This window comes from Anopheles darlingi, chromosome 2, assembly GCF_943734745.1.
Source record: "Anopheles darlingi chromosome 2, idAnoDarlMG_H_01, whole genome shotgun sequence".
Classification (NCBI taxonomy): domain Eukaryota; kingdom Metazoa; phylum Arthropoda; class Insecta; order Diptera; family Culicidae; genus Anopheles; species Anopheles darlingi.
In genome coordinates, this window is record NC_064874.1 from 46,278,205 (window position 1) to 46,296,902 (window position 18,698).

An 18,698-nucleotide genomic window follows, 5' to 3' on the forward strand; every position below is an offset into this window, starting at 1 on the left:
TTGCAAAGTGGGAAGGGAGTGCTCATGGGTGTACGAGCCTACCACCACGCACTGGCGTGAATCGATGGGAATGCGGGAATTGATAGGACTCGAGAAATCCTCTTATACCTCTCTAGACATTAGTCAACATGGTCTAGGGTTGGTGATGGATGCAGGAAGCCGGGAACCCACCGTATTAACCCTTATCCTTCCCACCGGGACCAACGGTGACACCTAGAAGGTGTTCACTGGCCATCAAACCACCCGCCGGTTGATGTGCGTAGTTGCGAATCTGGTGCAGCGAGATCAGCTGATTGGGGAACGCGTTCGAGGGGCTCTGGTTCATAGCGGCCGCCTTCTGGTTCTGGAAGCTGATGGCATCGTACAGGTAGGAAGGTCGCTGCGTTGCGGCCAACTGGTGATGGTGCTGCAAACCTCCCAGATGCGGTGGCATTGCGTTGATCGGTGTAAACGCTGAATTCGGTGTGCCCTTCGCTATGCTATTCGTGTCGTAGCTGGCAGACATAGGAGTGGACGATGGTGGGAGTGCCAGGTTGCCACCATTCATCGAAGGGCCATTGTGTTGCGGTGGTTGTTGGTTACTGTTGACGGTTGCCGTATTGCCGCCATTGGATTGTGGTTGGGTAGTGCTTTCGCTTGGACCCCGAGATGGGACCACGGAACCACCGACCAGCTCATCGACCGCTTCATCCCGTTGATGATGAGATCCGGGGTGTTCGGAAGCCTGGCTACCACTACCGGCCACACCATTATTGCTACCATTGCTGCCATTCGTTTGGCTTCCGTTCGGCGTTAGACTAAAGTCGTGATGATTGTTCTGCTGGTTGATGACCTCGTTGATAGTGGCCGCGGCCGAATCTGGGCTAACTTTGGGCCAGTACGAGCTTTCGACCGCCATTGGCGCTCCGGTAACGGTGGCGGATTGGTTGGGGACACTCGGGACGCCATTGCTACTACTGCTGTTGCTACTGTTACTGCTCGTACTCGAGCTGCTACCGGGTGTTGTAGCACTCACATTGACCGTGTTAGCGGTACCGGAACCGTTGTTGCTGTTGTTGTTACCGTTGCTGTTGCTGCTACTGCTGCGTGTCCCGATCGGTGGCCGTTTGTCCGTCCGTTCAGCGTGCTTCTGCATGTGTTTGGATAGATAAGTTTCCTGGGTATAGGATTTACCACAATACTGACAGATGTGCGTCTTCAGGTGCTTGGATTCTTTGTGCTTCGGGATGTGCTCCAGTAGCGAGGGTTCGTCCGAGAAGCATTTGTAGCACGAGTTGCATTTGAACGGTTTGTCCGTCTGGTGACACCGCGAGTGAGATTGGAGGTTCGAGAGCTGCGAGAACGCCTTCATACACCCGGAATGGCGGCATTTGTACGGTTTGTCACCGGTGTGTGTCCGGATGTGTTGCTGCAGGTGCGATAGTTGCGTGAACTTGCGCTGACAGATCTCGCACCGGTACGGTTTGATGCCGAGATGGATGCGGGTATGCTGCGATAGATAGCTGGAGTTGGCGAACGCCTTATTGCACTGCGAACACTTGTACGGTTTCGCTTCTCGCATGTGGATCTGCGTGTGAAGCTGGAGATCTGCCTTCGATGTGAATATCTGTAAAGATGAGGGGATGACGGAAACAGGGGTAAGTTAATGTGAACGAATGTAGTTGGATGTATCTGGTGATGCTGGCAATATGTAACACAACCGATGTACCTAAACGACGATTCAAGCAACATTGCATTTACTTTACCATTCAACATTTATTACGGTGTCCTGGCCAAGTGTTACTTTTTAAGCTAGAATTTTTCTACAGGAATCTTGAGAATCTTCCACAGGTTCTACATACAAGCTCTGAATATTTGTTTGGGAACAGTGCGAACAGATTTAAAAACGAAGATCGTGCAATAAGGGAAAGACAATTATGAGCAGCGGTATATTGTGCAATTTCCTTTCATATGGAATGATTAAACAGACTATATTGTGTAACTGAGCGTAGCATTGTTAAAATTAATCTCAGCGATAGTGGGTTTTACATTTAAAAAGGATACTTTTCCTGTTCATATCTTCTATATATATAAAAATCTCGTGTCACATTTTTTTGTGTCCAAACTCCTCCGAAACGACTGAACCGATTCGAACCAAACTTTGTGTGTATCTTCTGTAGGTATCAGAATCGGATGTAAACTATATTTCATTCCCCTTACTTAAGTTATTCAAAAAATAGAAAAATTATTTTCCGTAACTTTCTGTTATCCTTTGATTTGATATTTTTCTTAGATTTTTCATACAAAAAAACTAATACTCTCAAATTTTCATAGCCCTAGCTCAACCAGTTATTTTTTAATGATTTTTTGAAAATCCACAAAATCACCGAACAGTAGTTGCAATACTGAGCGCCAGGGAGCGTTGACAGCGCGAATAAATTTAATTGATGAGAATTTTATCCTAGAAGGCTTAGCTAAAACCGGTTTAAGCATACTCCGGCAATATGCACAATTCGAATTTTCGAAATTTCATCAAAGATAAAAAAATTATGTATAAAAATTCAAAATATGCACACACACATTACTAACACCTCATTAACATTTCCATGAGGGCTTTTGCGCGGGGTCCTAACTCCAGGTGGTAGCATTAGGAGCTCAACACAGTTATGGGAGAAATGAGCCGTTATGGGATGTATGTTCCGAAGAGGGACACCGGCCGATCCGGGGTGTAAAAGGGCAGGGTATTTGCGAATAAAGGGCAATCTGAACAGAAAATTCCTCTTTTCGGTTAAATTCTTTGCGACGCCAAAAGTCTTCTAAAAACGAGGTGACTCCCTTCCGAAGGCATAGCACCCAAATCTCAAAGAAAAGAAATCTGAGCTCGAGCCCTGCCGATCCTTTGCGCACAAAACAGAAGCGTTTCAGCCAAGTATTAAATGCTGATGATAGTTTAGTAATTCTCCTCGCTGGCCAATCCATGAAATTCAAAAATAAGCTCAGAACCATGGTTGGTGTTCATGTAACCAATGTAAAATCCTCAGCAAATATTAACAACAATCATCACACACAAAGCAACAACTCAAAAAACATCTAATTTCAAATAACCATCCTCTTTTAAGCGTAGCGACGCACGCTGGGTCATGCTAGTAACTAAATAAATGTTGTTGTATTGAGCATCCATCGCACTCCTGCTTGAAACGCTTAACTGCATTTAACTTCGTAGCTAAATATATACTACTTTTTCTTTTCTACTAAAATATATTTTTTCGAATATGAAAGTACGGCAACAGTACCAAATGTTTTAATTTTTCCGATTGGGTTATATCCACATGCCTCGTTTGAGAAGTTAGATAAATTATACAGAAAAACATTGAGAATCGTGACAATGTTGAATAATTAACAGTTTAAAGAGGACTGAATATCGAAAATTTGCCATGTTTTTATCATAAACTGGTACAAGAATCGCAAAAATAGTTGCCAAACATGCCATTGGTCGGCAAATTTAAATAGAAAGACAAATGATACCAGCTTCACATCGTAGGACAGAAACCTATTCTTTTGCTGTTCATATGTTCCGTTTCATTTTTAATTAATTCTTGGCGTGTACACAGAAATTTAGGCAGTTTTAAAAGAAAATTGCTAATTGCATTTATCTTAATCGATTTTAATCTTTTTAATCGTTGATCCAACCATATATTCGTTAACAGTTGACGCTCAGCGTCTATTGGCATGACTCCGTAAGGATCCAGTTCACGTATTACTCAACAGATTCACAAACTCAAAAAAATCATGAATTATTTTTTATTATGTCAGCAATAACTAACTTTAAAGGGTTTACCAATAACGTTTACTACTAATATCGCTCTTCTTTTCATTTTTTTCTATTTCGCTTGGTTTCTAATGAGTGTTTATGAAAGCAGTAAAAAAAGCGGAGTCCTATATCTTAAATTCAAGTGTCTATTTAACACCTGCAGAGGCCAATAATATACAAATCTCGTGCACAACGAATACGAAACGAAGAGGGCAGAGATTAAACATCAAGCACAAGGACAGTTAATCTAGGTGATTAAAAAGTCTGGCCAACTGAACGAAATGGGCCTCTGGTTGGTGGCGCTACGTTAGAATGCTCCATGGTACATTCTCACATTCTGCTCTCCACGCAAACCATCTATTCGGCTAAGCCGTATTGAAAGTAGGAAGCGTTAACTAGAACGCTTGTCCTTAAAACTGTGTAATTTTACGGAGCTCTGAGCATGTAGGTAGCACACCGTCGCTGAAAGCATGCATAGCGCGAAGGGCTGGCGCTGTCCATGGTGCTGCCCACGAGAAACACAGAGACGTTCTTCTAGACCGACGTGCACACTCGCAGGTTCAAAACGGCGGAAGGATCACTGACGCCGGAAGTGTTGGACTGCGAGGTGCGCGATGATTGCGTTTGCTGGTAAATTTTGCACATAATTTCCACCTCTTTCCCTTGTGAGAAGAAAACACCTCAACAGCAAGGCCACCGAGGACACGGAAGCGGTCTTCCATGTCGCTGTCATCAACGGGAAATCGCACGGGAAAGTGTAATTAAAACCGACAAAGGCACCGTTGCTGCCGTATGCCGTTGTTTTTAAATCAAGGTTCAATCCTGCGCTTTACAGTATTTGAATATCGTGTATTCACTTGTGCTCTGCAAATCATAAGCAACGCTGCGGTTGATGGGTGCGTTGTTCATTTTCTAAAGATGATATAAATTGATTAATTTGACCCAAGCGGAGCTTAATCATTGCTTGCATTAAAGCTGCATAAGCTGTAGGAACGCATTGATTTGATTTACATGCGGGGCTTCGATCGCTTTTGGTAAATTTCTGAGAAAACAATGCCATTAGGTTGTTTCATAAGTAATAGCGTTTTTTTTAATTTGATTTTAGTTTTGAAATTGTTATAATGGACCATAATCAATGACATTTATTTAATGTTGTTCTAAGATATTTTAACTTCTTGTTGGCATCTTCAGAATTGGCCAGTCATTGAGCTTCCGGTTAATGTCTTTAAAAAAAAATTGAACGAAGTGCAATTTAGTAGTGTCGTCTGCCTTAAAAATTTTACCGTGCAAGGTATTATCAAATATAGAAGCAAGTGGTAATCTGATAGTACTAAATTGTATGGTGAATGCATGAAAAGTTCCCAGCCAATTTCTCCAAATTTTGGTAGCCCTGATGTAATATGAATTATTTGCAATTGACAAATTCTTATCGTTTCTCGTTTAATTAAATGGAACCATTAATTCTTCTGATGAATATCAGCTGTTTAGGTCGTTTGGAGTAACATATCAAGTTTCGACCACGATCCTTTCCTATTGTTATTATTATAAACAATTCAAATTTGAATACCACAAATCACGAGCGTTAAAATGATTAGTTAAATGAATTGCATTCAATTCATATGGCATCCGAACATCAAGCTTTGTTATGAGCAACAAACAATTTATGTGGCGTCTGCCTCTTTAATATCTTTAACCATTCTTCAATTAATGCACTGTTATAATTTTTTTCAAGAATGGATTTTTCAAATCAATTTAGACAAAAATGTCCTTTAATTATTCCCTCACTCGTCACATATATTTTTTGGAACATGCGTGACGGTTTTCTTCTCTAAAGAAAATGTAATAATATGTGTTGAAAATGCACGCCTTACTACACCATATTGACGCCACGCCATTAACAAACAAATACAAACAAAATTAAGCTAACTTTTAGTCCTAAGACTAGCTAAAAGTTACAACTGCAATAAATTCAAAAAGAATAAATATTAAATGTTGCTACAAACCGCTAAAATATGATCACTTCCATATGTATGAAAAAACACAACTACTTATGAAATAACCTAATGTGTACTATTTTCGTTATCATAAAGTATTTCAATTAAACATACGGCTCGTCCGTCATTATATATGTTAAAAATAAAGTATTTCAAGATGGTTTTATCCTCGAAATGATTTTCTTAATTTTGAACTTATAAGAACATGTTTTTGTTAGAACGAGTAACTAAGCTGTTACGTTATTGTAAGTCTCTGCAGCAATTTCATTGTTCGCGATTTGGATTGCGAAGAAGAAAAAGGACAAACTGTGACTTCGTATATCATTTTCCATCGGTGTCAGTAAAATAATCCGAGACCTGTGGTTCCCGATTGTAACAGCTAGGCATGTAAGGTTATCGAATGGACCGCTATATTGAAAATACTATCGAACAGTTGTGAATTTGGAGAAGTAATTTGAAGGAGTTTTTTAAAAAAATGCTGTAAAATATGTCGAGATCCTATTTTTAGTCGTATGTGTGAAAGGAGAGACCATAGGTGTAATTGCCACAACTGCTTATGGTAACTTCATTAGAATTTTAAAATACGATTTTTACTCTTTGCACGTTAATCATCGGTTCAACTGTAGCTTCTACGGAAAATTTCACAGTAAATGAAATAATGATCAACGTATAATTCAAACACTCGACACAGTTCTGTTCATGATCGTAGTCCTTAATTATGATTAAAGTGCAGATTTGCGACGTACATAATCTCGATGAAGATAATTAGAAACGAATCACTTCCAATCTATTTAGCATAACGTATGTTAAAATTCTTCGCTTCAAACGGCACATTTGATCCAATTTTTATCACAATATGGTCCGTTTGTACGTAACAGACGCCTAAAGTGATGTGATGGTGGCCCTCCAAAGCCCCTTCACCTTACCTTTGCTTCCTTTGTGTCAAGCGGATCGTCGGAATCCTGAATCAATTGTTGCGCGGCGTGCTGCTGGTGGATCGCAAGGCCACCGTTCGTTGGCGAAGGAGGGCACGAGGTATCCAGCTCCTTCTTTTCTACGATGAAATTCTTAAGCTCCAAATCGAGGCTTTCGCCATTCGGTGGCACGCTGCTACCAGACGATGATGCTCCGTTTCCGACGGCCGGCGGCGGATTATTACCATTCACCGCCGTACTCACGATATTGGAAGCATTTCCATTGCTCCGTTGCGGTGCTCCACTGTTCTGATGAGGAGCAGTGCCCACGGCTAGATGATTGTTATTAAGCCGATCATCGATAAGCGGTACACCATTGCTGCCTATCAGCAACCCATTTACGGCCAGCGAAATGTTGTTGCCGGGTGTCACTCCGGCGATACTACCGGTCAATCCGTTGCCCGCTTTGAGTGTAAAGTCCAGCCTCGGTTCATGGTGCGCCACAAGTCCATTGTTGATGAACTGTTTTGGCTGTTGTTGTTGCTGTTGCTGCTGCTGATGATGATGGTGCGATAACTGTGTGTGTTGCTGATGCTGTAGTTGCTGTACTTGCTGTTGCTGCTGATGCTGCTGTTGCTGCTGTTGCTGGTAGTCCAGCATTCCAGGGTTGTTGCCATTTGGCTGGATAGGCGTGAATGTGACGGTTAGCTGTGTGTTTGGCGTCGAGGCTAGGATGCCACGTTCGTTCAGCGATCGTAGCTGATCGATCGAACGGTGGTACTGGGTGCAGTCGCCGGAAGCTGCTATCTCACCGATCAGCGGTGAGTTGTGATAGTCTAGGCCTCCTCCCGGTCGGGAGTACTCAACGATGCGTCCCTCCAGCTTGACACTGTTGCGAAACTTGTCACTACTGCTTACCACCTCAATTCCTCACTTCACTTAATTTCGGGTTTTCTGATCACGTTCAACATTCACCAAACTATCACAAAACGGCTATTAGACAAAGCAAGAACCATTATTCCAGAGATATTTTCTCCTTTCCGTTAAGAATAGTACACAGGACACAGGAAGTTTGAATTTCATTCCGGTCTATCTGTTCTCATTTGTGTAGCTCAACAGGAAGCTTGTTAGGGTCACGATCTCATGTCACTGAATTGCAATCCTTCGACACTCGACAATCACTTGATACGAACTTATGATTCGCTTTTGACGCTTTTCGTTGTTCATTTATGTTTCTCCGAGTCAAAGATACATCTTTGTCCAGACTATAATATATTGTCGAAAAATGTACCGCACATCTGTCACTACGGTTTTATCAATCAGCCTTAATCCTGATCGAATGAATTTGAACAACCTTGAACGCACCTCACCTTTGAACCTTCATTTTCCTAGCTAATCTAAAATTTATTACTCCTATCAACACTTTGGATATTAAAATTTATAGAGCAGCTACGATCAATTTTCAAAACATTGACGAACGGTTACTTCTCTATGGCTTCGCCAATTTCTAAGCATAAAATTTCATAATTTGGAACCTAATAATTTCCACAGAATGATGGCTTCGAGTATTATAATCTGGACGAGGGGTTAAAACCATAAAGAAATCCGCGAAGAAATATGAACCTTACACGGTTCGTTCTATTACCGAAGTGATTCCTAAATTAACATACAAGACTGTAACTAAGTACCAGCAACATCTTGCACCGTAAGCGAAGAATTGTTGTTCCTTATTTATCCTTCAAGCAATTGATCACAATTCCGGTTCGCTAATACCTTAAATACAACATCACCTTACACTACAAGCATGAACATATCCACATTGTTCATCCGTTATTCAGTATGCGAAACGATCACATGATTGCTTCTACAGATCGCTGCACGCTGCATTCCACTGCACTGCGCTAGATTATCTCATTCGATAACGAAATCCATTGAGCGTTTTGTCACTAATTCGGGTCACATTAAGCAACGAAAATCCAATCCAAACACACCGGTAATCCTAAACCTCGGCACAAAACGCGCGCACAAAGCGTTTAGCGCGCGTGATTTAGACACCACCGGTACTGGCACCGGCACCGGGACAGCAGCAGCATCCAATCAACCATTCCCTCCGTCGACGGAGGGAAAGGTTGACTGATGGTGCGACCAACACTGCGACCAACAGCAACTCCGAGACTCGAGCCGCGAAATCCCGCCGCACTCGAGCTAACCATCCTTCTTCCTTTCATTTCCTTCCCCCCTGTTCCGGGGAAAACGGATTCCCTAGTTGCGATTTCTACAACATTTTTTGTCGACCGTTTTGCGACCGGCCATTCCCCGCCTCTCGGTCTCGGCCCATTCGATGATGATGACATTTCGGTTCGTTCCGGGCGTTCCGATGTTTGTTTGGGTTTTGTTTTCCACCTTCCACGGGGAGAGGGCCCCGTCGGCGCATTTATTTCTGCTTCTTGCGCCGGTTGATCTGTGTTTTATTTTTCACCCCCACGGCGCGTTTTCCACGCGTTGTGTATAGTTCGATGGCGGGATTTCATCGTTTTTGTATGTTTGCTTCTTGCTCGTCCCTCGTCGAAGGATTTTCTTTTATGTCCGCGCACAAACACACACAAACACACACACACCTCGGCCACACTCGTCCGTGGTCCTGGATATTGGTTTAAGTATCCGTTTGTTTTTCTTTTCGTCTCGCCTTAGGTGGCGTCTTTCTCGTGTTCGGCGGTTATCTGGTATGGCAACAGTGCGGTCGCGATTCGTTCGGAATGGCGCGAGAATATCCAAGTCCCTGTCCGAAGTCCGTGGTGAGACCGAACCGTGATTCTTAAGCCGGTTGCTACTTCTTCATTGTTGCATTCAAAAAAAGAAAATCCCGGTAGGAAAAAAGCCCAGGACAACACTCACAGATGAAGCGTGCGAGGACGGCGCGGACGCGGCACAAATAATAATCGTTTGACTCACATTTGCGCTTCACTTTCTCACTTTACTCGCCGCCGCCGACGACACACACAGACCGCACAACAATCGCACTAGTAAGAGAACAACAACACAACGACGGACGATGGGCGATGGGCGATGGCGGTGGTGGTTTCGGCGGTGATTGTACGATGTCGCGATGCCGCCGCGATATCCTGCCACGATGATGACCGTCAATGTGCGGATGGAGTGCGAGATCTGTGCGAGTAAAAACTCGACGAGATTTTTATGCGTGGCGTGGCCTGCTGCTGCTGTCGCTGTCGCTGTGTTACTCATTAGAATGTAAAAACTCGACTGGATTTTTTGTCCGAAAAGTCCGTCCGGCCTGTGTTTGAGAACATCCCTGGGTCCCGGGTTCGGAGTTGCGACGGAGACTCTCCAGTCCCAGTCCCAGTCCCAGTCCCAGTCCCGGTCCCAGTCGGTCGCAACGCAACGCAACGCGCGGATCCGCACACCCCGCACCCGCCCGGTCCTCCACCGGTGGCGTATCCGGAGAAGTAGCCGAGGCCGAAACCGGCCGAACGCCCGGTTACCACCGCCACCACCACCACCGACGCCGACGCCATCTCGAATGGTGGCGGTTGTGGCTTTCCATCCTCCCTTCATTTTTTTTAGACACGCGACACGGGGCAAGGGTAGAGAGAGTGGGTAGAGCGAGGGTAGTTAGCTCGAGATGCGGGACGCGAAACTCGCGGGGCCGCCCAAGACAGGTGGCAACGTCCTGCCGCCGCCACCGCCACCACTACCGCTGCTGATGATGATGATGATGATACGATTGGGCGTTTGTGGCCAAAGCAGGACGAACAGGGGGTGTGCAAAGGGAGGAACAGACCCTCTCTGTCTCACTCTCTCTCTCTCTCTCGGGTAGAAGAAAAAATGGTGTGCAAATTTTTAACCCTGTGCCTGGAGTGGAGTACTGACCACCCACCAGACCCGCCGAGCGAGACGATGACACGATCTCTGCGCTGGTGGTGGAGGACGGACCAAACGCAGGATCGCGGTTCGCTGGAAAGTGAGAAGGAGCGGGCGCAACGCAAATGGGGGGTGGAGAGGGCTGATGTACCATTCCGTAAGGGTTGTTTCGCACGAAACCGGTAGAAACGGTGCGAAAGGAAATGGTGAAAAAAAAGGACGAAGAAAGCTATACCCCGAGCGAAGGTCCGCAGCCACCGAACCGATCCTCCTAGAGTGTTGGCTGAGGGCAGGATCCAGGACGATGCAATTAGTGTGTAGCAGGCGGTGGTTTGAGGTGATAGAATTTCTTACAAGACCGATGATTAATAGAATACTGTGATCGATTCCGGCGGAGTACTATCGTTTGTTAATACTTGTTATTCTAATTAGTAGTTGTAAGTAATGTTTTTAATTAAACCATCTCATACTAACTATCAAACAGCCGTTGCAAGAATGTTATCCTTCGGAATACGAATGACTTGCTCGAGGGTTGCTTGGTTCCAAAATGCCTTCAAACTCCAAAATAATGGTTCCAAATTGTTAACAAACTTAGAAATAGTTTGGAATTGTTTCAATTTAGGGAATGTTTTGGAAATACTCAGCATAATGTTGGCTACAGGGACCTGTTCCGAGAGGCTTTTCTGTTTGAGAATTCTACTGATGGTTATGTTGGCAATGACTAGTCATCATCTGTTTCATTAAAGTGAAATACCTTTTACACTGAAATTAGTCAAAGGATCTGCAGCTCTAATGCAGATGAATTAGTGTTCAATTGTACATATTTTTACATAGGATTTGATAGAAGAATTGTGCGACTAAAACCCGGTTGCGTTCGGGATCCCAAAACAATCGTTTCCAAACACACACAAGCATACGCGAGTAGCTAGTTGTGCTACCAACAGATTTATTGCCCAACTTATGAATTTATGATTGGTCAAAAGTAAAACCTTCGCGATAACTGTTTGTACTACTTATAGCCAACACGAATGTCAAATCCAACAACGTCTGCGCCATTGGTAGTAGTGACGAAAATAAAAGCTTAGTAGTCCTCAAAAAGAAGAGTGCATGCGAATAGAGGTTCACAATCATTGACTAATTATTCTCTTTTTGGATGTAGAAACTGCTACTAAAGCTGTTTTAGATAAGCTGTGAATACAAACAAGGAAGGTCAACAAAATTGCTCATAAAATGGTATCACATAAATGATAACATAAATGATAACATCACATTTCCGAGTCACATGGCGGCTCGTTTTGCAATACTTTTCCACGCACAACACCCCATCAGCAGGACCGTAATGAGTAGAAATTAAAAAAAGGAAGACGCACCAACAGCCCCCCACCCCCAACCACCCCTCACCTTCAGCACCAGAGGCGCACCAGAAAAACGAAATGAGTGAACGAAGAGTGAGATAGCGAAAAAAAGAATGCTCCACGGATGGCGCGGATGCGAGGATGCTGCCCCATCTCTCGGCTGCTCGGCCACCGGTGCCGGTCCGGTTCGGATGGAGAAAAGCGAGCAAGAAAAATTGGTCGCCTTCTCCTCTCGCCCACCGAGGGGGAGCAAAAAATCCAGATTTTTGCATGTGTTGCACTTTGGAGCAGCGGAGGGGATGCCGCTCTTCGGAGCGGCGAGTTTTCCCTATGTATATCTGTGGCCGTGGCCACTTTTCCTGGTTTCCGCCGATCTCTCCGTATGTTGTGTGTCCTTGGTCAGTAGTGTGTGTGTGTAGGTGCACACAGCGGCCACCTTGCATGCGGCCTTGCACTACCACCTATTGCCACAGCGCCAGCTGGAAAGGATATCGCCGTCGTCGTCGTCGTCGTCGTGGTCGTCATCATCGTCATCATCATCATCACCGTCGTCGTCGTCGTCGGATGAATCGGAGTGGCCCCAATGTCCTTACATACATACACATAGCATCGCTACAAACACAAACACAAGCGAATCGGGGAAAAAATGTGGATGCCAGCGAAAAAATCTGCCACCCTCCCCCGGTGGGAGTGAAAGAGAAAGGCAACAGTGAGAAAGAGAGAGAGAGAGGGTCGCATTTTTTCCCCAGTTTTGCGTAGATTTTTTATCCTTTCGCGGCCCCTCACCTGACGCACCTTCTCCATCCCCGGAACGTAACGCAACAGAATTTAAAAATTCTCTCCTCTTTCTCTCTCTCTCTCTCTCTCTCTCCCCCTCTCTCTCTCTCCCCCTCTCTCTCTCTCTCTCTTTCTTTCTTTCTCTTTCTCTCTCTCTCTCTCTCTCTCTGTTAGGTTTCCGGGAGGTATTTTTTTGGATTTCTTTTAACCGCTGCTCCTCGTTGCCTGTTCATCCTGTTGGTCCTTTTTTCCTTTTCCCTAACAACTGGTCTCAGTGAGCTTGGCTCGCGTGGCTGCTGCGAGGACGACGACGTTGATGATGATGGTGATGATGATGACGACGGTGGACCAGTAGTGGTGCGGGGTGGTGGGGTAGTGAGTTTTCCTGTCCGTTCGTCCGTCGGTCCGTCGGTCCGTCGGTCCGGCGAGTGCGGCACAATGGAATAAAAAGAACATTAGCGTACATAGCGAGCGTCCTCGCCTCGTCGTGGTGACTACTCCGCTTCCGACGGTGTTTTGGTGACGATGTCCGAGTGGGTGAAGGGGTGCCAGTTCTTTTTTCGCTCGTGTGTGTGCGTGCAATTTTTAAAAATGCTTCTCCAAAGAGAAAGAGAGAGCGCGTGAGATAGAAAATGTTGTCCGAGCGAGAGGAACACTAAACCCGTTCAGCAAGGCATCAGCGAAGGTTTTCCCCCCAAAAACCCTGGGTGGTTGGTGCTATCTAACCCGCCGATTCCGATGAGTCCCGATGAGAGCAGTGCGTAGAGCGCGTGTACCGAAACGCGAAGAACCAGCAGCAGCACACACGCACAGCCTCACACACATCACACGGAACAGAACCAGGGGGGGGAGGACGAATGAGTAAAAAATAGTGCAGCATAAAAAGAAAAACACACTTTCCCGGAACCGACAACCGACCGACGACTGCGGACCACGGCTCGGAACCGAACCTGCACCAACACAGATAACTACCACGTTACGTCCCGACGTCGACGTCCTTTCTTCGTTTATCTTTCTTTTTGATTTTCGTCACCGCCATCCCCCTTTAAAGGTCCTACAGGACTCCGATGCGATGCGTTCCGATGGATGCGTTTCGATGCGTCTCCATCCCCCGGGGGGAACGGACGCGGTGGCGACGCGGTTGGGATATTGATTGCTTGGGAGGGTTTTTCGGCGGACGGGTTTCCATCTACTGCTGGTGGCCGGTGGTTCGGCAACTGTTTTATTTCGTTTCGTTTGTTTTTCTTCGTTTTGCCGTACGGGAAGGGCAAGGACAAAGCATTCGGGTTTTCGGGATGCCTGGCACCAGTTCGGACCATTTGCGTGGTGCATTTGGAATTTCCGTTTTCGGAAAGGAAAGTCGCTGCACACGCTGGTGATCGAGTTTATCATTGTTTTGACAGCGACATTGAGTGATAAGCGCAGGCATACCGTTTGAATTACTGCCTCGCAGATGAAAGTAAGATTGTTTTTGTTTCATTTTGATCGATTATCGATAGTATTACTCGCTAGAATTAGTGAGGGATTTTCTTTACTTAACTACAGTACAATAAATACGGCGCATGTTGATAATAAGCGAAAAACTTCTCATTGTTAGCTGTCTCCGTCTAGTAGCCTATTGCTAAATAAATGTATCGCAAATTCTGAAACTTCAAAGTTCACTTTGATCGATAAATGTCTCTTTGATAGATAAATCAATTATCTGATCTGGAATGTCCGGTCCAAGGGATGGCCCCTCTTACCAACAATGGTAGTCGCATTACGCCCGAACTCTTGCTGCACAAAACCGAACCGATAGCAACACATAGAAGATGTGGCCTTTTCCGACAACCTCTGCTGGCCACATGGCGCATCTACACCGAGTCGACGCACATTCGATCGTGCGTCCTTGCGTCCGTGCGTATCCTCAAAGTCCACATACAAATGCCTTCATCGAACCGGCGTCATCGAACGAAAAGCAATTTTTCCCAACTGACCGCCACGGGGGTTCGGAACCCGGACAACAGTAAGAATCCCGATGGTCCGATGGTCTCATCTTCGCCGTTGAATGCACCAACCAGAGCCTATACAGTAGTAGCAGCTGCAGCTGCTTCTGCCTTGATGCTACCACCCCCAATGCCAGATGATGATTATCAGGAACATCATCCGGTTCGGTTCGATTCGTTCCAACCGAAACACGATGGCTACATCCAATCTGCACCTGGAAGGAACGTGGAACGCACCACAAACGCAACATCGAAACCCACCTCGGTAGCCCCTCATCAGCTCAGTTCTCGTTTCCAAAAACCGGGTGTATCCGGGTCCGGTCTTCAATGGATTTTGGGGAAGGTGGTGGATTGATTAAATGATAGGAAATGTGAAGCCCACCCCGTAGTATGGGAGGAGCTAGAGCTCTGTTTCGATCCCGTTTGGGAAAATGGCACGAAATGAGAGACTCAGAATGAAACGGTTGATGCAGCAGCAGCAGCACTGATGGTTTCTCGTAGGTGCATTGCTGGACAAAGCACGAAACGGAGAAACTCACAATGCCTCCGGAAAGCGCATTATTGCGCAGCAAACGAAGCCAAATATAGAAAGAAAGGCTGGAAGGTATGAATCTAAGGACCTTTTCCTTGCATTTCCAATTGGAAATTATCAAAAACTATCGCTTTACTTATTTTATGTTCATTTGCTATCCGCGTAAATGCCCAAAATGGGTTGAAGCCTCTTTTGAGGACCTCTATGTCATCATTTTGGTTTCAATTTTTTTTTTTAAATACCAACTTCATTTGACCGTGGCATGTAAAACTGGGCGCGCATCAGCAAAAAGCTGCCTCCGCCACCGCCACCGCTGCCGCTTAATGAATGAGAAAGTTTTGTTCGTCGTTGCAAAATAATTGAACCCCGCGCGCGTTAGGACCGCGCTTCGTAGTCGCCGGATTGGATGAACTTCCGGCGTCGTTAGGCAAGTTGTCACACTTTCTGCTTGCCTCTCGGAACCTGGGACCCCGAACGAACATTGTTCTATCGCATGTTTTCATTTCGTTGCTGGGCGTCATGGAAATGGAAAAGTTTCGTCCGGCGTGGCGACGGTTAGGGGCGAAGTGCAGTGTCCAGCCGGAGGAGTGTCCGCTGGAAGTGATTTTTAACTATAAAAGCGCTAAGCTCGAGTGGGGGGCGGTCTTTTTTTTTGTTACCCTTTCTGCCTCTTCATTGGAGTGTCGGCATAAGGTATGAGGTTGAGTCGCGAGGCATTTAGACGAGAAAAGAGAGGCTACAGAAGGGTTTTGTGAGTTTAGTTGCGGCATCACCATAGAATGTGAGCTACTGAATATGTTTTAGAACGTTTACGATAGTTCTACATAACAATGCAATCTGTAGAACGAAATGATTTCATGCTTACTACCCTTTACATACCAGCAGGAATAAATTGAACAGTGTATGATAAGGATAGCAATAAAACAGACAATTTCTCACAAAATCAATAGCAGTTTTTTATATTTTCCTTCTAATAAAAAACTGCAAACCGCCACAACGTTTACTTAATTCGGTAATGTTATCACGAAGATAGTGAGCTTCAATTAAAGCGTGAAATAATCATTGATCATTGAACCCGTCATTCAACACTTTTGTGAACACTAATAATACAATAATACTAATAATACACTAATTAATACAAGATGTATTAATTTCAAATGAAACTACTAGTACTACTACCGTTTTAGTAGTAATGTTGCATTTGTTTTAGAGGCAATATAATATACGAAGAACGATAACGGTAATTTTAGCCGGGCAGCACCTAGATACACCATTTCAGCGGCCACAGTTTGCAAAAGGCTCGTCAAGATATTGTTGGACGAAGTGTGCAAGACAGGAAAGCGCACGTGGCCAGCGCGCTCGGGGTACAAACAAAGTAAAAAAAAAAAAAGGTAAACCGAGTTTACCGGGAGGGTTTAATTATTTTTTGATTGAAAGCTCTCCGTACAATTTTCCGAACTTTCTCGGTCCGTGGAAACCGCGTGGGCTGAGGGCGAAGGAGTTGAGAAATTGTTGATTCCGTTGAGTGCAAACTTTTCGAAGTCGATTTTTCTTACACTCTCGCACCGTCTTAATGTTTGCTGCAGAAAAGATCCGATCTCGGCTCTCTATCCCCACCAGGGGGGTTTGGTTGGAATTTTGGCGCAAAATTGGGCTCAGCCCATCGCAGGTGAAGGTGCGATGACCGCTGGAGATGTAAAATGCAGGGTTCCGGGTTTCTTGCAAACTTCGCTTAACTCCAGCTCCAGCCACAGGTCCACTTCACGCGATGCACGGCGCAGAGAGGGACGCGCTTTGTTTTCGGCTAGTAGCTGACTCTCGAAACCATTTTTACGTTCGAATCAAACCAAAAAAAAAACACAAAAACTTAAAAGTACGATAAGAAAATGGCGGGCAGTTCGCGCAGAAGATCTTGAAAACAATTTCCAGGCAGGGAGGGGGTATAAGGGATGGGAGTGGAATGGCGGAGATAAAGCAACCAAGGGCCGGCGGAAGTGGGGTTGGGTGGGCAAATTGAAAAGAAAAGAAAAGAATGTAGTCCAATTGGAAGAAGGAAGTTGGCAAGGCGCAACGTGATAATGAAAGGAGTGAGATAAAAGAACGTGGCCCTAAAGCTGACCCGCGCCGCTTGGTGGTTGCCGGCGTCGGGTCCGTGGTCCTCGAACCCGAGCCTTAGAAAGTAAGATGTTGAAGCGAAGGAGTCCATATTTCGTTTCCTTTCATTAGCTTGATTGAGTGTTTGTAATTAGTTGATAATGAGTTTCTTTTTCCCGTGCAAGTCCGTTTTGCGTCTTCGGACGGGACACCACTTTAGGCCGCGGGTACGTCATCAGCAGCAGCAGCAGCAGCAGCAAAAGGGCGCCTCTTGTATCTGCGTAGCGTTTGCGTGGCCGGAACGATGATGACCGCTCATGCTCGCGGGGTGTGTTACGTAGAAAGTTCGATATACTTTTGTCTTTTGTATGATGGGCACCTGGTGCTATAGGGGGGTTGGAGGTAGGAGGTCAACATCTTCTTCAAGAAAGCTAGCAACGACTTCTTGGTCTTCAGAGGAAGTTGAATATTAATTCGTTGTCTCGTACACGCACCATAAAGAAACGGTATTCAGCATTCATATCAATTCTATCAGCAATGGTCTTTGATAATAAAGAGCTACTCCGTTCTGGTCCACTAAGTTTAATCGTATCCATTTGGCAGTTAAGTAATGGTCACGAAGCCAAGTACATTATTTTCGAATTGCTTTACAAAATATCAACAGCTCACGATTTGTATCAAATAGAAGAGACATTCATTGTAATCCAAGCTTTAAAATCGTCTAAGTTGATCCCATATGACATGGTTGCCGGAGTGAAGAAGAAGATGTTTGTAGATTGTTTCATCTATTTCTCATCTCTACACTCGTCCTTTTCGGTGATACAAAATATCGCCCAGACCAACATTAAATTGCTGGACGTTCAGTCGTTGAATTGCCTAGAAGAATGACAATAAACACAATAAACACTTCCACAATAAAAGGTATGACCTGAAAGCACTACTTCTTTCCACACAGCATAATTAATCGTGAACCGAATTAATTTATTTCCGCATACCTTCGAATTCGCATTAGAATTCAAATTATTCAGGGTTTTCCATTAACTTTTTAGTTTATAAGAAGTACCTAAAGATTTTAAAAATCCAATAAAACTCTTATAACCCATCGCTGTTTATATCTTTAGTCGATTGCTTTTTTTCGAAAGATTTCTTTGTTTGAATTGAATGTCCTCGTAGGATGTGACCTTATTCGGTGTATAGCGAGTGGCTGTCATGTTCATTTTAACATTTCCAGAAAGGATTTCTTCGTAAATTAGTCATTTTCTATCGTTATTGCATTTGGTACGCGATGCTAATAGGCAGTGTATAAAAATCGGTTTGATGGTTTAGTAACCAAGAATGTATCCATGCAGTTTGCTTGTCTAATATCCCTTTTTTATAT

At 44.7% G+C, this 18,698-nt stretch overlaps 1 protein-coding gene across 1 annotated transcript in view; it reads right to left on the reverse strand.

Moving 5' to 3' along the window:
• Positions 1-10: 10 nt before the first annotated feature.
• LOC125959260 (zinc finger protein rotund-like) overlaps positions 11-18,698 on the reverse strand; it is a 26,806-nt gene continuing 8,118 nt past the window's right edge. Inside the window, exons 6-7 of the mRNA XM_049692074.1 lie at positions 1,036-1,606; positions 11-903 (exon numbers count right to left, since the gene is read on the reverse strand). Coding sequence (XP_049548031.1) covers positions 176-903; positions 1,036-1,606 — 1,299 coding nt within the window. The 3' untranslated portion in view covers positions 11-175. The remainder of the gene's footprint in view (positions 904-1,035; positions 1,607-18,698) is intronic.